Below are 20,017 nucleotides of genomic sequence, written 5' to 3'. Positions count from 1 at the left end.
ATTTTTGCAGAAGGCGTTTCAGCAAAACCAGATCGGACTGCCCCGGCGTTATAGGAAGCAGATGGACAGGACCAAGGAACGAAAACAGTGAGTCCCCCCAGAGACGCTCGGCGAGGCTCAGCGTTGAATCAGAAAGAGCACAACGGAAGGCAGCGACAATGAGAACCTGATCAGAGATCCACGGTCCAACTCTATCAATACAAACATTCAGCTGCAGCACATCGGAGTATGATTTACCTCCAATGAGTTTAGTCTATATGCACAAGCTATTAACACAAGGAAAACGCATCAATCTTCACGCACTCACGGGCTCACACTCAGAGGAACACACACACCTGTATTCTGACAGATTTATCTCGTGAGTGAGACACAGTTCACAACGGCACATTATCTGCAGCAACAGCTCGGCGAGGCCGGAGAGACGGGGAAAGTGAAAAGACATCCGAGACACTGACAGATATGGAGGACGATAAATTCACACGTCTTCATTTCTCCGGTGAAACAGGAGACGATGTATTAATATACCTGGAAAGCATCATGCGTGGGAGATGGAGAGGTCAGATACTGTTGTTATAAAGTGAATCACATTAAAAATCAATTACATCTCTCATAGATGCTGTTAGTAAAAACACTATTCTGTGTTTCGAAGATTGAAAGTGAGCCACAGCTAAATTAGAATACTTTAGTTATCATTTCCATTAATTCCATCCATCTTCTGCAATATTTCATCCGTCGCTGCATAAAAGGCACACAGGGTAATTCTCTGTACAACAGCAAAAACTCAGCTTTCAAATCTTGGTAGAACGTAGCTGGAATGGTGATTTACTAACTGTAGCTCGCGCTGCGCCCGGCTCACTGCGAACCGGAGCAGGTGGTGAAGACGGGGAAAATATTCAGTGGTCTGGCATCAAAACACGCTTAGAAAGTAAACTCTGAGGCGAGACCATAGAAAAGGAAGAATTTAGCAACAAAATCCCACAAAATATATCAAAAGCCTGGACTTAGGTTTGCATGTTCTCCCTGTGTGTGTGTTGATTTTTTCCAGGTGTGCTAATTTCAGATTACACTGTGTGGAAGACAGATTTCTATCAGAGTTCAGTTGAGTTTGATTGACTGAGTGTCCGCAGACTTCTTGATGAGCGAGTAGAGGTTCGGGACGGCCGTCTTGACGGGGGTAGAAGTCACTTTCACTACATCTCAGGAGGTGAAAGTTGCTTCAGCAAATTTGGACACAAGTATCTTGGGGGCAAACACAACACCTACCGAACCATTCCCCTCTCTCTCTCGCTCTCTCTCTCTCTCCACCCCGGTCTTTCTCTCGAGATGCCATTTGTCCACCGTGGTACCCCGATGCCCTTCCGGAGAGCAGGGTGTCAGCTTTCCTCCCCAGCGGCCCCCAGCTCCCTCCACCATGCATTTTTAATGGACACACTCGTGCAACGGACAAATGATTTTTATTTTTGACAGGGGAGGGTGGGCTCCAGTTACATAGGGATGGAGAGCAAGCGAACAACCACGCACGGGAGCGAGCACGGCAAAGAATGCACGCACACACACACACACACACACACACACAAACATGTTTGATCGAAAAAGTAAGAATGATTCAGCTGTACACTAATCCAAACCTCACAGAGACAGCTTTAATAGACGTGAAACTTTTTTGGTGTTTCACACACACACACACACACACACTCACACACACATCCTCGACTTACCATAAAGTGCTTTATTAATTCACCGGTGGGACTGCGGTGGGCCAAAGTCCAGGCCGATGAAAGAGGCGAGCAGCGTACGAAAGCGGCCTTCATTAAACCGGGATTAGAGTCGGTCTAAATCCATTAACTCTGGCTTAAAACCACTTTAATTCCAATCAAATCAGAATTAAAATTCACACTGCAAGACTATGAGCATCCTACACACTATGATAGCAGCTCGCGATTCGCTAAGCTGTGTGTGTGCGTTTGTGTGTGTGTGTGTTGTGAGACTGATTACACAGTCACATAATGGGGACTTGTCTTCCTTGTTAAGTACAAATAAGGAAAATACTTTTTATATGAAGACATGTTTTAAGGTTCGGTAAGAATGTTTAGGATAATTGTTCGGGTCACATGAGGTCAAACTACTTAAAACTGTGCAGATCAAGTCTACAGAAAGTTAATGTCAGTCGGTGCTCAGTCAGAGGTGTAGTACAACATTTATCAAGACGTACATTCATTTTCTGCACACTTTAAAAGAGATTAAAATCTCCTTATATATGAAATGATGTATTACAGAACACTAAAATACTTCATGTTTAGAAAAGAATAGACTGAGTACTGTGTCACTCTGATCAGAAACTTTTTAAACATTTATTCTCGTTACTTTCTGGAGAAAAGTGGCCTAATTGCACTTGACAAGTCTCACTTCAGATGGTTATTCCCATAACTAAGCCCTGCTTAGCATTGGATGTAAATATTAGTCCAGTCGATGTAATTTGCTTCTTTCCTTCTCGGTCTGGAGGGAGGAGATGATGGGGAGAGAAAAATATGTCGGGCAGGTTAGCCGAGAGAGCATTCCCAGGTGTGACCACAGCATTCCCTCCGTACACTTCAACAGACCACTGTGTGCGTGCGTGCGTGTGTGCGTGCATGTTTGCGTGTGTGTGTGTGTGTGTGTGTGTGTGCGAGCTCATTTCTGAGGTTTGCAGCGTGCAGCCAAACTGGAGCTGAGCTTCAGTCATACCTCCAACAACAACATCTTCTAACCCCCCCCCCACACACACACACACACACACACACACACACACACACAGATGTGCACACATATAAAGTTGGTAAAATACTTTTGACTGTGGATGATTTTCATATCCGCAAAAACTAGAAAAGAGAAGAACAAATAGTGTCCCTGAACTACAGTGACAAAACTACAGTGCCTTGAAATTACTTGGAAAAAAAAACTTTTTAAGTTTCCCTCTTTCTCTTTCCTTTTTCTTATAAATTAAAATGTTAAACTTCCAATGAATGACATTTGAGTTGATAGTTGCTGAAAGTCTGCATATATGACAACAGAGTGTCAAAATTTTATAAACGCGCGTGTGTGTGTGTGTGTGTGTGTGTGTGTGTGTGTGTGTGTGTGTGTGTGTGTGTGTGTGTGTGTGTGTGTGTGTAATGTGAGTCTTGTGACACAGCAGTTGGCAGATAGGAGGGACTGAGTTACCCAGGCTCCCTTGGGGCATCCACATTGTGGAGGGATGTCTGGGGCACCGCAGTGGTATGTATAGGTGTGTGTGTGTGTGTGTGTGTGTGTGTGTGTGTGTGTGTGTGTGTGTGTACCACCTGGCAAGACGCAGGCAACGATGATTCAGGGATGAGAAAAGGATAAAGGCAGCCTGAAGCCTCAAAAAGAGATGACGTGGAATAAAGGCCATGGAAGAAGAAAAAGAAGCTGTTGTGAGAGAAAGAGGACAAAAGCTGCACCAACTGACAGGGGTGGAGAAAAGTTAAAGGTCAAAAGAAGGTGAAAAGACTACAAATATTTTAACTCAATTTCTCGGTTGTAACAAAAATGGTCTCTACTCAGCCGTTACCGACGCTTAGTAAAACAAAATGATTCCTGTACTGTTTTTGTTTTAAATTAATTTCTGATATCATGGTTTGGTTTTCTCTTGATTGGAACAGCTGTACTCATTCGAGTTGCCTATTGGCACAGATCATCCAATACAGTTCTAAAAGCATTCAAACACATAAAGCTCATTTCATTGAGACCTTCTAATACAAAATACAGTGAAATGTCCAAAAAAACCCCCAAAAAAACATCTGCTATAGCTGTTATACCAAACACATTTTCAAATACTCACCCTGACAGCACACCTTTGAGACCAATGCTCGATTGTATGAAGTCGTTGTCTATCATGGTAACATCACTGATATCTCAGCTCAGGTAAGCTCAGTTTTGGTCCACAAGCCTTATATTTAACACCCCTGATTCAAAACATGTTGGGACTACTGAATTGTTACTTTCTATTAGTCGCATGAGTACAGTGATAACATGAGATCGGCTTTTGGCCGCTCGCTTCCAGAGCATTCACAGTGAGTCCTGATCGGCATGTTTGATTTGGCTCCACATCAAGTTTACATCAGATGCAGTTCCCGACGCAACACCGGGGAACTAAAACCTTCTGGTCACAAACTCGCCCTCTGGCCTCCAGTCCACTAGCTTCAAGTGAAAAAAAAAATCCAATTATCTGTTAAAAAAATTCACATATTGTGAACAACGAATGACATTACAGTGTGTATGTTCAGGAGCAGGTAGAGACACAAAATCGATCAAAGCCAAGGCAGCTTTGCTCTTAAATCCAGCAGGTTCTTCACATGTGACTCTAAATTTTTAAAGATTTTCATGGAGAGCTTTTGTACAGCAGTAATGAGTTTGCATGAAAACAGCGGCATCTGCTAAATGGGACCTAACAGATGGCACAGGTACAGCATTAACCTTCTCGTGTCTCCCTCCCGTACGATGCCACGCGTTACGTATGGCCGCGCTGTAAGTTATGAATGAACAACGGTGCGGTTTAATGGCTGTTTTACATACCCATCATCCCACTTTCTCCCCACTCTCCGTTTGAGTTCTGTTCCCTCACTGTCTCTCCTCTCTTGGCCAGCTCCATTCAGCCTGAGCTTGTTATTTGAATGGGAGGAGTGGACCACCCTCGGGAGGAACAGGGGGGATCGCATTACCCCCAAAAATGTAGAGGGCCTACAAAAGAGCCATGAGACATCAGGGCGAGGGAGAGGGGGCAGCAGAGAGAGGGGAAGAAATAGGAGAGCACATGAAAGAGTGCATTAGTGAGGGGGAGGGAAAGATTGATTGAGATGGAGAGATGAGGCATCGGATAAAGAGAAGTGGAGGTAAGAGAAAGGAAAGGTGAAAAGGGGTGAAACACTTTCTTATTTGGTGTAATGTGCTATACTCGGCCATGTATTCGCACAAAATTAGAATTTCCACCCAAATTATGCATAAACAATGGGCTATGGACCATACGAGGTATGAGAAAAGTGTACTGAGAGTTAATCTTGAGCAAATAAAATCCACATAGTGGAGAAAATGTTTCAGCTATCGAAAAACAAAGCCAGTGAGAAAAAAAGTGTTCTTCATTCGGTGATAGATGTGTACTCACTGAGACGAAGGAAGTCTGGATCTGATTCATGATATAACAAGACTCTAAAGACAGTAGTCACTGTTTTTCAGTGTTTGAGTCATTTGCCTACTTTAAGAAAAAGCAAAGCAGCACATTCACCTCACAGTGAGAAGCTCCCCAGTTCAAGTCCATTTTTAAACTGATGAGCTGTCAGTGCGAAGTGTGCATGTTTTCCTTAGGCAATTTTTTTTTTTTTTTTTGTCTTTTTTAAAGTAAATCCAATTTCTCAGTTAAAAACATGCACTTCAGGTGATACTAAATTGTTGTGTGTGATTGTCTGTCTCTTGGTGTTTGACCTGAACTCGACTGGTGACCCTGAAGAGGAAGAGGATGTGAGCAGAAACATAGTTCAGTGTGTTTTACATTACGAGCTACTGTTGCTCTGCATTACTTTTTCTCAGAGTCCCAGTCTTTGTCTGGAAGTCATGATAAGATTTTTCTACATTTTGACTTCAGTAAATAAGTAAATAAACACTATATTTTTTTCACTAACCATCTTTTTTTCCTCTCTTTGAAACATGGCGATTGCTTGCTCGTCCAGCCCAAGGTGCTAGACAAAACCAATAATATGATTAAAGCTGATATGTGATCAAATGTGACCATCTGTGACCAGTCAATAACAGTAATTTCCATTTGCTTCAGGGATTCCCAGTGACACCTTGTCAAACAGAGCTAAAGGGCCAAGTAATGAAAGTAACAAGGATTTTAAAAAAAAAATAGAAATGATCACCAAAATGATCAAACAAAGGGCAAGTTGTAGAGCATGAGACAAAATTAAAGAGCTTTCAAATCAGTTAAAGAAAAAGTGCAGCTTAAAGAAACCATCCAGCCTAACGATGACGCAGCACATTTATTATTAAAGTGTTAACTATCCCGGTGACTCGGCAATATAATTATAGAAGTGAAACAGTAGCTGGATGCAGGCTAATACTGGACGATGGGGATATTTGAGGTTAAGATCTTCTTCTCATCAAAGTTACACTTTGTACACACTCAAGTTTCCTCACATCTCTGTATTGACCTTTAGAGCTGAAAAAGAAAGAAAAGCTTCCCTTCACTGCAGCTGCGGTGCTCCACACATGTCCTTAGGGGGCGCTGTGAGTCAGGGCTTTGACAGTTTGCTGGTCTTTAATGATAATTATAACCTGGGTCTCTCTCTCTCTCTCTCTCTCTCTCTCTCTCTCTCTCTCTCTCTCTCACACACACACACACACACACACACACACACACACACACACACTGCCTGGTTAAAAACATGAAGACATTAGCAGTAACTTGATAAGGAGTGAGTATTGATCTACTCCCAAGAGGCTTAGAGAGTGAGAGAACACCAGACAGCACTTTATCACAGCACTTGACCATCAGTGACAGTGTGTGTGTGTGTGTGTGTGTGTGTGTGTGTCAGTGTGTGTTTGAGACAACAAGAGGCAACTTTAAAACCGCCACATTGCTACTTAAATGCCTTGACTGTTTGACGTACCTTTAAAAACTACTCTGTGACTAAGCCTTTTCAGTTGTGCAATCACACAGAAATATGGAAGAATTACATTCTGTAGCTGGACCTGCACAAGATTAAACCAGCCAGTTAAACGCAGCAAAGTAGTCAGACATCTCCAGTATCTATGCATTCACTTAGCTTTCCTGCAGGAAACCCTGGATCATCAGGACTGACTTGAAAGTGCCTGGTTTTAAAGCTGGCCTGGTGGCCGTTGTGGCTCTTTTGGCAAAGTACTGTACCTTATTAAAGTGGAAATTACCTTCCCCTCCATCTCACTCTGTGTGGCTCAAGGATATTTTGCATTTTATTAAATTGGACAAAACAGGTTGTGTATTGAGAGGCTCGGTGCCCAAGTTTAACAGAATATGGGGTTCCTTTATCAGTAAAGAATTTAAACTGCCTTGACTTCCCATTTATAGAATCCTGACATCAATTAAATCTGACAAATGTAAGAGTTTAAATGTATTTATTTTTCAGGTACATGCTGTCCTTTCTTTAGCAATACAATTTATTGTCTGCTTTTTGTTTGGTTAGTCGGCCAGACATGAGAAATTGTGTTGTGTTTTAAATTGAGCTTAATCCACACGCTCATGGTTATTGTATATTTTACTGCAAACTTAAAAAAAAACGACAAACGAAGAACGACGGAACAAGTAGTCATCTGTAAATCCCCCTCTTTCAAGGCGAACTTTAATAAGATCACGCTTTATCTTACTTCTTTTCAGTCATGTTAAGTTTCCATTGTCATTGCTTTAATTTCCTTTTTCATGTTCAAAATTAAACAGCAAACAGTCTGGCCAAGCTGAAAGAGGTGGAGGCAGAGGCACTAAGCTCAGTGGACGAAGAGGTGCAGGACTCTGGAAGCTGAAGTACAGAGAGAGATGAGGGCGAAGACGGAGGCTGTTCAGCAGCTGAAGCAATTTGAAAAGAAAGAAGAGACCTGGATCGACAAAGAAAAGGAGTGGATAGAGAGCAAGGCGAGAACAAAACAGGACATCCAGGTTGTCATTGACCAAATTATCAAATTGAATGACCTCGCCTCCATGAATGACCGGCAGAACGCAAAGGTAGAAAGGGTCAAAGAGAAGATGCAAAAACAGGCCGCCAAGAAGCATGAGGAAGAGAGGAGAGAGAGATCGGAGAGCAAGAGAAAGAAGATATGAAGAACTTACCACAAAGGAGACAGTCCGAACAGGAGCAGAGGAGGATGCTGTGCTGTGTGAAGGGATGTGGGCCTGGAGACGGTCTGTGAGGTGGAGGAGGTCTGGTGATGGAGGGTAGCAGAGGAGGAGAGGCAAGGTCAAAAAGAAGAAAGAGGAAAAAAGAAGGAAAAAAGTAGAACTCTGTCTCTGTCTACATTTTCTCAAAGTGTTTCGCAAAGAAATAAAACCAAATAAAAAAAAGTAACAAAAATGTACGTTTGTGTGATCTTTGACCTTAATTCAGCTCTTGTTGACATCCATAGCTCGGATAGTCTGAGTGATGAGGGGAAGGCAGGAAGAGCAAGTACTGATCACTGCTGGTAGTAACAGCTAGTTAGCTCCAGCTAACGGTTAACTGCAAAAAGTCCCCAGCAATAAATAAACCAAATGCTCTGTGTTTCACACACAAAAAAAAAAAAAACTAAGAAAATATCTGGCTTGCATATTATAGACCAGGGATCCTCAAACCTTTTAGATCCAGGGACCCGTTACAGGGGCGAGTATTTGTAAAGGCCTCTTCATAATCTTCACATCAATAAAACACAATCTGTCATTTATAATCCCAAATGCCATGTGAATGATCTATTCTTTGAATGTTCAAACCTGAATATTTAAGATCTGTGGAGGTAGAAACAAACTTGACCAAAATAAATTTGAGTAATGTCAGTACAGCTTCAATATTTTTAAATACAGGTGAAGTTTCCTTGAAGCTACATTTTCACTTCATAGTTTTTTGAACTTTCAAGTTGTAGCTTTGAGTTGTGTTTGACTTCTGTGGTGATGACCTACAAACCTTGGCGAAGTTTTTCATTTTCTTGCACTTTTTGCACTCACGCCCTTGTGCAGGACACTCCTCTTTGTCACCGTGTGGCAGCGCACACCTCCCGCATATTTTCTTTGGGTTATTTCGGTACCTGCCTTTGTGTTTTTCTCCTGAGCGTGCCTCCGCTTAGAGAAAACGGCGTGTGCTGCCACTGCTGCTTGGGAACTTGGAGGTGGGGCCACCATTGTCTTTAGCTGGTCTTGTGCTATTTCATATGAGCGAGCAATGTCAATGGCTTTATCCAGTGTGAGATCCGAGCCTTGATTTAATGGCTTCTCTCTCACTTGGGGCGAGTTTGTGGCGAATACGATCCTATTGCGCACCATCTCATCACTGTTAGCATAGCCGCATTGCTTCACGAAGAGCTTTAACTCTGTAATGAAATGTTGAAAAGATTCCCCTTCGCCTCGTATTGGTTTTAGGCACGAGGTACTCTTCAAATCGTCCATAATAAGTATCCAGCTTTTTAGCTTCATCTTCTGTATTAAAGGGACTTAAGGCAAGATTTGTGAAAAACTACACATGCATTTCCACTTTATTCAATCCTAATGGGTCGTGAAGCATTAAAAACCTAATATAACAGGCCAATCCACGTATCTGTCTGTTGCCTTATACAGGCTGTGTGCCAAATAATTTGTTGCTGTTCGGGGTCCGAATTTCCCGCGCAGTCGTGGGGATGTGACGTAAATTGACGCTGTATGCGCGTTGCCGAACAGGAAGAACATGGCCACCGTGGACACGGACTCAAACACTGCTGGGATCAGGGGCGGCAGTGTTGCCAACTTGGTGACTTTCTGGCTAAATCTGGTGACTTTCCAAAGCCTCTTTTCGACTTTTTTTTGTCAAAAGTAACTAGCGACAAATTTAGCAACTTTTTCTGGTGCTCTGGAGACATGACAGGATGTTTCCGCTGTCCTCAGCAAGCAGCGGGTGCTGCGTGAGCCTCTCCCCCGTCCCAAAGCACTCACAGACGGCCAGTCTCAGCAGCGCTCCCTGCTGCATTGAGAGCAGAGAGGAGACCCACACCGCTCTTCCACACTTCAAATGAATCGCGGCCCGGAGCGGCTCCACGGCTGCGACGGGAAAACTCCAGCAGCCACGGCCTGCTTCACGCGCCTCCGTGGTTATGCGGCGGGTCCCCGCGCGCTCCGCGGCCGGCACAGAGCGCGTGTCCGCCCGGGAGCGGAGATCCGGAGCTGCCGCGCCGCGGCTTGCTCCACGGAGGCGCGGAAAGCAGGCCGCGGCTTCCACGGGCCGAGTGGAGCTGCCCCACGGAGGCTGACGGGAGAGCTCCGGATCTCTGCTACCGGGCGAAGACGCGCTCCGTGCCGGCCGCGGAGCGCGCAGGGACCCGCCGCATAAACACGGAGGCGGAGAGGAGCTCCGCGACGGATTTAAAAATGAATCGTTAGATTAATCAATGCATCGAAGAACTATTTCCTAGATTAATAGATTACAAAAGTAATCGTTTAACGCAGCCCTATTATCAGCGTTATCTCGTGAGTCAAAAAAAAATAAATAAATAAAAATATGACCGAAGCCGGGCAGGCACCCGAATAAATATTGGATATGCGTTTGATTCATGGAGGGAACTTCAGCTGCATTTGGGAGTGAAAATGGATGCTTACAAAAATCACATAATATGCGCTGTGGTCCTGCAGTAATCCGCGACGTAGTAAACAGCATGAGCATCCCTGGTGCAGCGCTGTGAAGCCGGACATTCTGTAAAATGTTTGTGCGCGCTCCCGTGCCGCCTTGGCTGGTGGCTGCAGTTCCCCACAGCACCTATCGCGGCAGCACTGAGGTAAATTTTGTAAAGTTGCCTTAAGTCCCTTTAAGTTAGATAAGTATTAAAGCAGAACTTTGTAAGATTCGCTGTAGCGCTCCCCCTCCTGGTCTCCTGTGAAAGCTCACTGTCGTAAACGTCCTCCGCATCTACCCCCCCCCCCCACTCCCGTGTCCTTTTTTTTTTCCGCTTGCTAGACAAAGTTTTTTTCTGTCTTTTTGGTTTTGCCACTCGTGAGCACCTCAGGGTGGCGTTGCTAACGCTAGCGAGGGTTTCATGTTTGTTTTACGCGCTTTTGTTAAATCTTCTGCAGCAGCAGTTCCTCGCGCTGCCTCCTCCGGTTGCTCCCTCTGTCGCAGACATGCCTGCCTCGCACACTCCTGAAAGCATCTCCGAGTGTGTTTGTTAGCAGCGAACTCACTCGCGCTCACTTCGACGAGAGGAGGTGCCACTCCTCTTTATTTTTCAGTTACCTAACGGAAATTAGAACCAATCAACACATCATGCAAAGATCGTCTATTGCAACATAATGACAGATATCGCACTCCAACAGCTTTTATACTTGTAATCCCGTATGAGTGCTGTAAAGCAGGTTTGTTCTCGCGAGATGTTGTCGGGTCCGCTCCTCTGAAATTGCAAGCGCTGTTTTCAGGACACAGACCCCGGGGAGAGTGAAGGTGACAAGTGTTTGTTTACCCCCACAGGGATTCTGAAAGACATTTATTGAGGTAAAAAAGTTGCAAAGTTCTGCTTTAAAAATATCACGGCCTCTATATCTCCTATCCACAAAAGTAAGTAACTGCATTGGGTTGCTTCCTCGTTTCCCTCCAGTGGGCCAGAAAACATGAGCTTGACGTGCTTCATGAATCTCTGCATCGGGAAGGTCCATCGAATCCCAATCCATCTGCGGTGTAGGAACTCCCGATAAATCCATCTTTAACTCTTTTAAGAAGCATACGGTCCGGCGAGTCTCTGACACCATGTAATGTTCTTTTGTTGCATTAAATAAGACACATTGATGAAGCTGACGGTTGCCATTTACTGGCATTCACCTGGTTGCACTGACATTAAATTATAAACTGCCTTTAACAACATATCCCAGCATGCATTGCCACTCCCGCCTGGACTACGGTAAGCGATGAGGAACACAGGTCATACTTTGCAAAAATAATAATAATACAACAACAGGAATGCAAATTTAGCTGACACTGCTAATCTACAGACTGCAATCCATGCTCGACTAGTTGAAACAAGACATATGTGGCCGAATCGACTCACTGGCTACCAGTTTGTCAGCCGAGATTCAGTCGGTGTGCACAGGATTAAAAAATGCCACCGAACCTCTATTGCAGAGAATTAATTCTCAAGAACCCGAACCTGCGCAGCCCTGCTCTGCTGATTTAACACCGGCTTTCATTAGTACTGCGATCACTTTGCCTTTCTTCTATACTTTCATACTGCAGAGCTCCTTTCCTCCTGTTACTGTTACACTTAGGATCTATGTAACATTTCTCGACTGTGTGTGTGTGCACGTACGCATGCATGTGGAATCAGGAGGGATTTCATGATTATGATTGCTGAGGACACGTGCTGCTAAAATTCTTGTGTGATTGCCTCCAAACGAAACATCATTGCCAAACAAAACAATAAACCCTGAGGAGAGAGAGAGAGAGAGAGAGAGAGAGAGAGAGAGAGAGAGAGAGAGAGAGAGAGGACAGCATTTTACACTCAGAGCCCTGTTTCTTGATGATATCCAGACCACAATAACGAGAGTAAAAAGTGACCAAAAGGGAACCTGAAAACAAGGAGCAGATGGAAAAGCAGCCACATAAAAGTGCACGTGTGTGTTCACTGATTTAAATATGAAGCCGTGGCCACTGACTGTACTGATTCACACACTACATGCGTGCATAAAGTATGTTGTGTTCACAGCTGATTATATCAGCACTATAAGTCATGTTCACTTCTGCAGGTTTGATAATGTACAGGAATCATGATTTGACAGCGCTGCGCCAGAGTTGTGTGCATTACAAGCAAAGGGAAGGATTTGTTACAAAATGATACGGCCATTTTTTTTTTTTTTTCAAATGCTTGATCAAGTTTATTTTAACAGTAGGTGATTTATGGTGTGACTATGCTTTTATGCTTTGGCCATGAATAAAAACTTGAACATCATAAAAGCTTTATATGCTTGTACAATACCATTACTGCCAATATTTCCCCTCCACACAAATACACACACCACCTCACACTCTCTGGAAGTCAAGCCAACTCAGACTGTATAGAGCCCGGTCTAGACAGTTACTGCATGTCTTCTGTCTCCAACCTCCGGGCAATTGGCACATCTCTGCATTCGGCCCGCCAGTCTCTTTGCTTGTCTCTCTATTTGTCTGTTAACTTGATATCTACCCACTGTTTCGGCTCGACTTCAGGGCCACGGTGGTGCTTTGATAACAAAGAGCACATCCATTTTTGATATTTCATTCCTGACCCATTTATTTCTTGTTTCTTTTGCCCTTCAGAGCAACCCAGTCTCACTCCAAATTGTGTAATAGCTACGTTGGTCCTCAGTACATATTGTAAACATGTCACGATAAAAGCCTAGAAAGTGTGACACTGCTACGTTTGATCATCCCAGTCTTTCCTATGGGCATATCTTCAGGTCGCGTGACTGCCGCCTCTCTGCCTGCTCCCATGAAAAACATGGCGGACCTCTATCTCTTCTATTTTTGGTTGAAAATGCTGTATTTCAAGATAGTTTGATGACTTACCTTTTTGAAAACTATTTATTTATTTATTTATTTATTTATTTAACATTTATTTATAGAGGAGTAACCCCTTGAGATGCATCATCTCATTTTCAAGGAGTTCCTCTAAAAGAAATGACAATTAACATAAGGAGCATGGCATAAAAAAGGGCCAACCATAATAATCATAATGAATTAACAAGAGAACTAAAAAAGACCAAAAATACTAAACATAACAACAACCGCACATGCACACGCACACACACACACACACACACACACACACACACACACACACACACACACACACACACACACACACAGCTGTCGTGAATCACTCGACTCCCCAGCCACCGCCACCACCGCATCATGCACAGAGTAAGACATATGGAACCGTCGGACTCCATTATATTACAAATGTGTCCGTTTTTGGCGTATAATACAGTTTTTAGCATAACATTGGTTTCAAAAAATAAAATAAATGGTAATACACAGATATATAAGGAAAAAAACACACACAAAACAAGCACAACAAGATTAAGTAACGAAAGCATCAGTGCATACTGAATGAATAAGTAAATAAAGCTAAATAAAACACAGTTTATTGTGAACTGGGCAGGGGATCCCCAGCTGCAGGCCTCCCCCCTGCCCAATGAGCAGAGGGTGACCAAGGGGAATGAAATACCCAGAACCCTCCCCAAACTATTCTAGCGACAAATGTCCACTTTATGTATATTCTTCGTTCAGTTGATGTACCCGAACCGCAGTTTACTCGTTTTGGCGTACATTCCTTCAGCTTCATGAACAACAATGGAGGTGTAGTGAAGTTACGTAATATTTGCTGTGATTCATTTTCTTTATATTTTGAGACAAAATATAAAAGCAATGTCCAGGTATTTGCAATTTCTCAGATTCTGTTATTTATTTTGTCTGCTTAGTAGAGAAATTGCACTTTCACTAAACTAGGATCTACCTTGAAAAATTCAACAATGTAAACATTCAAACTTCTCCCATATTTTAAGTATGAGTTGAAAAGAATTTGGTTATGATTACCAAATCTGAAAAATACATTTTCATTACATTCAAAATAATAAAGCGCATTGAACAGTCTCCACAATCTTTCTCTTTCGATTTCCTTTTCTTTCTCTTCATGTTTTCCGCCCTCAGTTTTTTTCCCCTCTCTTTTAATTTGGCCCCTCTGTTTGTTTTCCTTTATTCTTTCATTAGTTGAAACAACATAGCCGGCATTCCAGCTGTAATACCAGCGAGATTCGGTATCAGTGACGACGAGGTTCGGGCTCATGCATGTGAGCGTGTTCGTGGCGATGAGGGAGAGAGGAAGATGGCAGCACACCAGAGACTTTCAGCGTTGTTTCACAATGATTCATCACTGTGCAGCGTATGTATTCAGAGGGAAATGTCACATCAGGGAATTATGGGAAGTCTCTAGATCGCAGAAGGAGGGGTGTCAAACATGTAGCCGACGGGCCAAAAGTGGCACGCGAGAGGGTTCAGTCTGTCACGGGTTGACCTTAAAAGACATTAATCAAAAAAAAAAACAAAAAAAACAAAAAACTGCAGTTCTATTTTTGGCCACTCGAGGTTGCATTGTTTCAGTAAATTCTGATTATGTGGAATATAAAGTGATCTAATTATCCAATTTCTGGAGTTATGAATTATTCAAGTGATCACGATGCGCCAAAAGAGACTATGGCAATTAATCATGGGAAATTGGATTGACACAGAGATATTTCTTCACAATATTTGGTGCATTGATCAAACTTATTTTTTTATTTCTATATATTTCCAAGCATGTGTTAAAAAAACATGTGGTCACAGCAGAAAATAAATGAAGCTCCACTTCAACATTGAAGAGGAGAAAAATTGAATTCTTTAAAGTTTAAAAAACAGACACTAAGTTGTAGGCATCACCTTAAACAACACAACACCACATGTTTTGATAGGAATTGGAAGTTTTTCTTAAATCAATTCATGTTCCAAAAGTTTTTTCCAAAGTACACCCAGTTATTAAAATCCTGTCATTATTCCCAGTTCCAGATTTTTATGGTGATAACAGCAGTGTACTGGGTTTTCGGAAGATATTGCATTTATATGGACAGACATTCAGTTACAGGATAACTTTGACCATTTCCTTTATCACACAGGGGTTATACTGAACTAAAGAAACACAATAAAATCAGAAAATCATTTATCATATATGTCATCAAGACAAAAAAGACAGAAAACAGGGAAAGTACAAGTGATTTACTGACATATTTCAAGTTGGCTCCACTTGCAAATGAAAGTTCACCTGCTGCCTTGAAAATTCAAGTTAACTCCAATTGAAGAATATGTTTGTTTCAATTCAGAAAATTGAGTTCACCAAGTGGATTCTATTACAATACTCCTGAGAGTTAAAACAAAAAGTCATTTCACATTAGAACACAAGAACACAATAAAACTGTATTTACCAAGTTGAAACACAAATAAACACAAATGTATGCATTATAAAACTCACAATTTAATTTAATCATAAATTAATTTGCATTCATTGTAAGTGATCTCATGTAGAGCTAAATGGGTTCTCCTAAATACTCCTAAATGTTTTTTTTTTTTTTTTTAATTCATCCACTTTCTGAACCATTTAGCCTGTTAAGAATCACCAGAGCCAATCCCAGCTACTTATGGGCGAGGGCGGTGTCTGTCCTGAGCCAGTTGAAGACAGGCTCCACCACAGACAGGTCAGGGTCCACCCTGGACCATTCTCCATCCATCACATCAGGACAAACAACCAAACACATCGAGAGGCAATTTATTTGACACGTTTGTGGACCATACGAGGAAGCCATTGTACCATTGTAATTCGGAACTGGTTTATTCTGAATTAAGTCATTCAGAATTATATTCATGAGCGAGGTGTTTACATGAGAAAAAGTAAGTAACCAATAAATGAACCATCTTTGACTGGTTCAACTTTAAGAATTTTGTTGAGGTTAGTTGTAAATATTTGAGTGAAACAGTCAAGTAACGGACCAGTGCTCCAAGATCTTTTGCTTCTTAAAGGATTTACCTTTTCACTTGACAATTGCAATTACGGTTTACTCAGATAAGCTTAGTTTGCTTCTTTTAGCAAAAATGACTAATGAACAGGTTAGTGAGAAATCAGTAAAGAACATTTACATGATTTAATCAAGCACCAGCCTTTCACCTTTCAGCGTGCAGTTTTACAGACTGTTTCTCTTGGTTGTTATGACTTCATCTGACACTTCAGAATTCTCACATTATCACGAAAATATGGAAAAAGTGTCTCAGTGAAATTGTCCTTGACGGTGTGGACATGTGTTCTTCGATCAAGGTCAAAGAATGAGAGCAGGCCTTGGTTGTAATCAAACACCACTCTGATCTTCTTTGGGTACTTGTCCACAGAAACTTCATCAACATAGTTAAGATCTTTTAGCTCACGCAGGACACCGGTGCATACACACATGTAGATTCCCCAGATCCTTTCATATTCTTTCTGAGTGGTTTTAACTGTCACACCCACCGCCCAGTAACCGCTCACCTCTACGTCCCAGCTGTGTTTTCCAGAACTGAAGCCCTTGTAGCCGAGAATATCTGTCGACCCCAGTCTTTCAGGATTGTCTGGGAATGGCTGATACTTGTCGCTTTTTGTTACAGAAGTCAGGTCGGTGGACACATTCAAATCGCAGCTGGCGGTGTTGGGGTCCAGAATCACAGGGGCTGCAGAGAAACACAGATTAATACATTACAGTGATGCTACCTGTGAGCCACATTGTGGGTGAAGTTTCAAAACAAGGACAAACAACAACAGATGCACTGCTGCTTACTGCATTCGATATTTTTTGGTATATTTTTCCAGATTGAGAACTGCAGGTTCCCGAGGTGTTTGGCCTGGTCGATTAGGGCTCCTGACAGATTCTCATCATCTGGTGGTTTGTGCTGCAAACTGAAAGGGAGCACATATGTTTCACTGCTACAGCCTCAAGGTAAGCTTTTTTTCTTTGACAAATAAAATCAAACTGTCCATATACATTTTTATACGAGTTGCTTATCTACTTACCGCTGCTTGGTGGATTTAATGTTCTATAAAATAAAAAGTGATAAGAATAGGAAGTCAATCCATTTCATTTTGTTAAATATACACAAACAATGTTCCTTTTCAGATTGAGATCTTCACTGATTACCTGCACAAGCAATATGTCCTCAGTGTTAATCTGTTTCTCGATGGTTTGGACTTTTTCTCTGAGTGACAAGATCTCTGCGTTCCACTTCTCAATCCTGGCTTTCATCGCTTCACGTTTCAACTTTGCCTCTTTCCTCAGTGCATTGATTCTTCTTGCTTCATCTTCATGCAGCAACTGGTAAACCTTTTGAAACTGAGCTTTGATGCTCTGTTCAGTCTGCTGAGCCTGGAGCTGAGAAAATGGTGTGAATGGACAGGTAACATTTGTATTTTTAGCTTTCTCTTTTATCATGGTATTTACCTCAATGTGGCTGGCCATTCCTTCACAGCGGGCTTTTGCACGCTCAGATGTCCCCAGACTAGTCTTCAAATGCATCAGCCCAACCTTGAGTTGACCCTACCATTAAATAAATGTAATTAAAACTCAGTGATCATTTATACCTCATGTATAAGTTAACAATCTACTTAAATGTTGTCAACTTAAAATTCACATATTACCCTGGATTCCTCTGCAGCTTCATTGACAGGGACACAGTTGTGTTTCTTATGTTCTTTTGCATCTCTACAAATCAAACAGATGGGCTGTTGATCGTCCTGGCAGAAGAGTTTGAGCTTCTCTCCATGAAGGCTGCAAAGTGCTTTAGACTCAGACGCTGCCTGAATCTTCTCTCGTCTGAAGGCGTCAGACAAGTTTCTCAGCGCCAGATTTCGAGGTGGCCGAGGCATTGGAAATATATCCTTACAGACCGGGCATGTCTGGATTCTGCTCTGTTTCCACCACTCCGTGACACAATACGTACAAAAGCTGTGGCCGCACAGCAGGACAACAGGATCCGTAAATAATTCACAGCAAATGGGGCATATGCAGTCCTCTTCAGGTTGGGGTGCTTTAGAGGCCATTCTGTTGACTTTCAGCTGCGCCACAGCCTGCGCACTTTCACTTTCACAGGTCCGAGGTCTCTCGTCTTCAATCCATACAGTTCTGAATAGTTTCAAACGTTGAAAGCAACATTTAAAAATAAAACTTTGCTTTACTATGACATCTTCCATATTTTCTTTTAAAGAAACAAACATGTACACATACGTACCTTGAGCAGCAGTGGTTGCAGTCCTCTCACCGCTGCCGCCGTCTTACTTATAATGAAATGTTCTTGTTTCTGCCGTTTGTTACTTGAAATATGCCAAACATGTTTGACTGGTTTAGCCACAGAATGAAGAAGGAAAAAAAACATCCTGGTTTCTGATGTGGAAAAATGTTGTGACAGGAATTTTTCAAGCACACTGCCAGTTAGTCAGATTTGAGTATAAATTAGCAATCTTGAGGGCATCATGGGTAAAAATATTTGTGCAGAGCCGATTGTTTAATGATGAATTGATACTACAGGTGTCGAGTCAGAGGTCACAGGGTTTCACGTCTTCGCCATCACCTCACCTGTAAAACTTAACATATCCCTCCAGTTCCCTTTCACAGTTCAGTTTACTTGATGTAGGATATCTCTCCTCTTCAGTGATTCACCTACTTCACCGGCAGACTGAACAAAACATTAAATGTATGTATTTTGTAAATGTTAGTAAAGTTTCAACAGCTCTGCGCTCTAATGGAAAGCATTATTATTCATATTTCTACAGTCTCCAGTGATGAAAAACATCCACATACCCGCCACACACCATGGGGATGTGGATGTTTTGAGAAGTGGCAAACAGCAGCATGAAATTGTAAGCATGGCAGGTATGATATCTGTGGAGGAACTTCAGCAATCTGCAAGGTGAACATGTGACTTGTGAGGTTAGCCAAGCGACAGCAGCTGCGTCTGCAGCTGATTCGCTGATATGTTCACTGCCAAGACTAATGGACAGTTTTTCTTGACCTCTTAATATGGCATTCTTCATTTTAGTGAGTGTAAAAATACTAAATGGCCAAATAAAAAACAAGAGATAACAGCAACCAAAATGCTTCACGCTATGTAATGTCTCTTGGGAAATAATGATGTTATGAGTGTACAGAGAATTGTTCATCTGAATTATAAACATCCAGGCCTCTGCTGTATAAAGGTTTTGGATAAAGACCTGCAACCACTGGTCTTACTTGTTGGTATTTAGTGACACATGCATGCAGGCAGTGCATGAAACTAAATCACTGTTATATGCATGATTCCTGGGATCGTACTGCACCTAATCCCTCTCATCCGCAGCACCATCTCTCTCCCACCACTTACTCCTTTACCCCGACGTTCACATGAAGCACACACACACACACACACACACACACACACACACACACACACACACACACACACACACACACACACACACACACACACACACCAGCTACATACATCAGATTCTCAGCAGTGAAAATCGCAAGTGATTTGCCCCTTGACCGCTGCAGTTATAGTGATCAAATGCTAACTGTTTTAACATGACAGCATACACCGTTAGTGTCTCTATGCAATGTTTTTTTCCCATACGGATGGAGTTTAGAAATATTAAAAATGACATGGATGGTAATTATAGTCCCAGATTGCATGTATTTATTTTTAGTGTCGTTTTGGTGTAAAACCTCCTATCGTCATCACAC

At 42.3% G+C, this 20,017-nt stretch overlaps 1 protein-coding gene across 1 annotated transcript; it reads right to left on the bottom strand.

Moving 5' to 3' along the window:
• Nucleotides 1–15,371: 15,371 nt before the first annotated feature.
• LOC115402490 (zinc-binding protein A33-like) lies at nucleotides 15,372–18,593 on the bottom strand. Its single transcript, XM_030111035.1, has 7 exons — nucleotides 18,528–18,593; nucleotides 17,938–18,421; nucleotides 17,741–17,836; nucleotides 17,441–17,671; nucleotides 17,317–17,339; nucleotides 17,084–17,202; nucleotides 15,372–16,976 (listed from the first exon to the last, which is right to left on the bottom strand). The coding sequence occupies exons 2-7, from the start codon at nucleotides 18,337–18,339 to the stop codon at nucleotides 16,483–16,485; spliced, it is 1,365 nt and encodes a 454-aa protein (XP_029966895.1). The 5' UTR covers nucleotides 18,340–18,421; nucleotides 18,528–18,593; the 3' UTR covers nucleotides 15,372–16,482.
• Nucleotides 18,594–20,017: the final 1,424 nt, after the last annotated feature.

The sequence above is a fragment of the Salarias fasciatus genome, chromosome 15 (assembly GCF_902148845.1).
Source record: "Salarias fasciatus chromosome 15, fSalaFa1.1, whole genome shotgun sequence".
Taxonomy (NCBI): domain Eukaryota; kingdom Metazoa; phylum Chordata; class Actinopteri; order Blenniiformes; family Blenniidae; genus Salarias; species Salarias fasciatus.
This window is presented reverse-complemented; position numbering and strand designations above follow the sequence as displayed.

Bases quoted from the DNA above. Each gene is read 5' to 3' on its own strand.
- LOC115402490 (XM_030111035.1), bottom strand. From the start codon at position 18,339: ATGGCCTCTAAAGCACCCCAACCTGAAGAGGACTGCATATGCCCCATT. The intron at 17,837-17,937 runs GTAATATGTGAA...ATTTAATGGTAG, and splicing joins AAGCTGCAGAGGAATCCAGG to GGTCAACTCAAGGTTGGGCT. The intron at 17,203-17,316 runs GTAAGTAGATAA...GCTCCCTTTCAG, and splicing joins ATTAAATCCACCAAGCAGCG to TTTGCAGCACAAACCACCAG.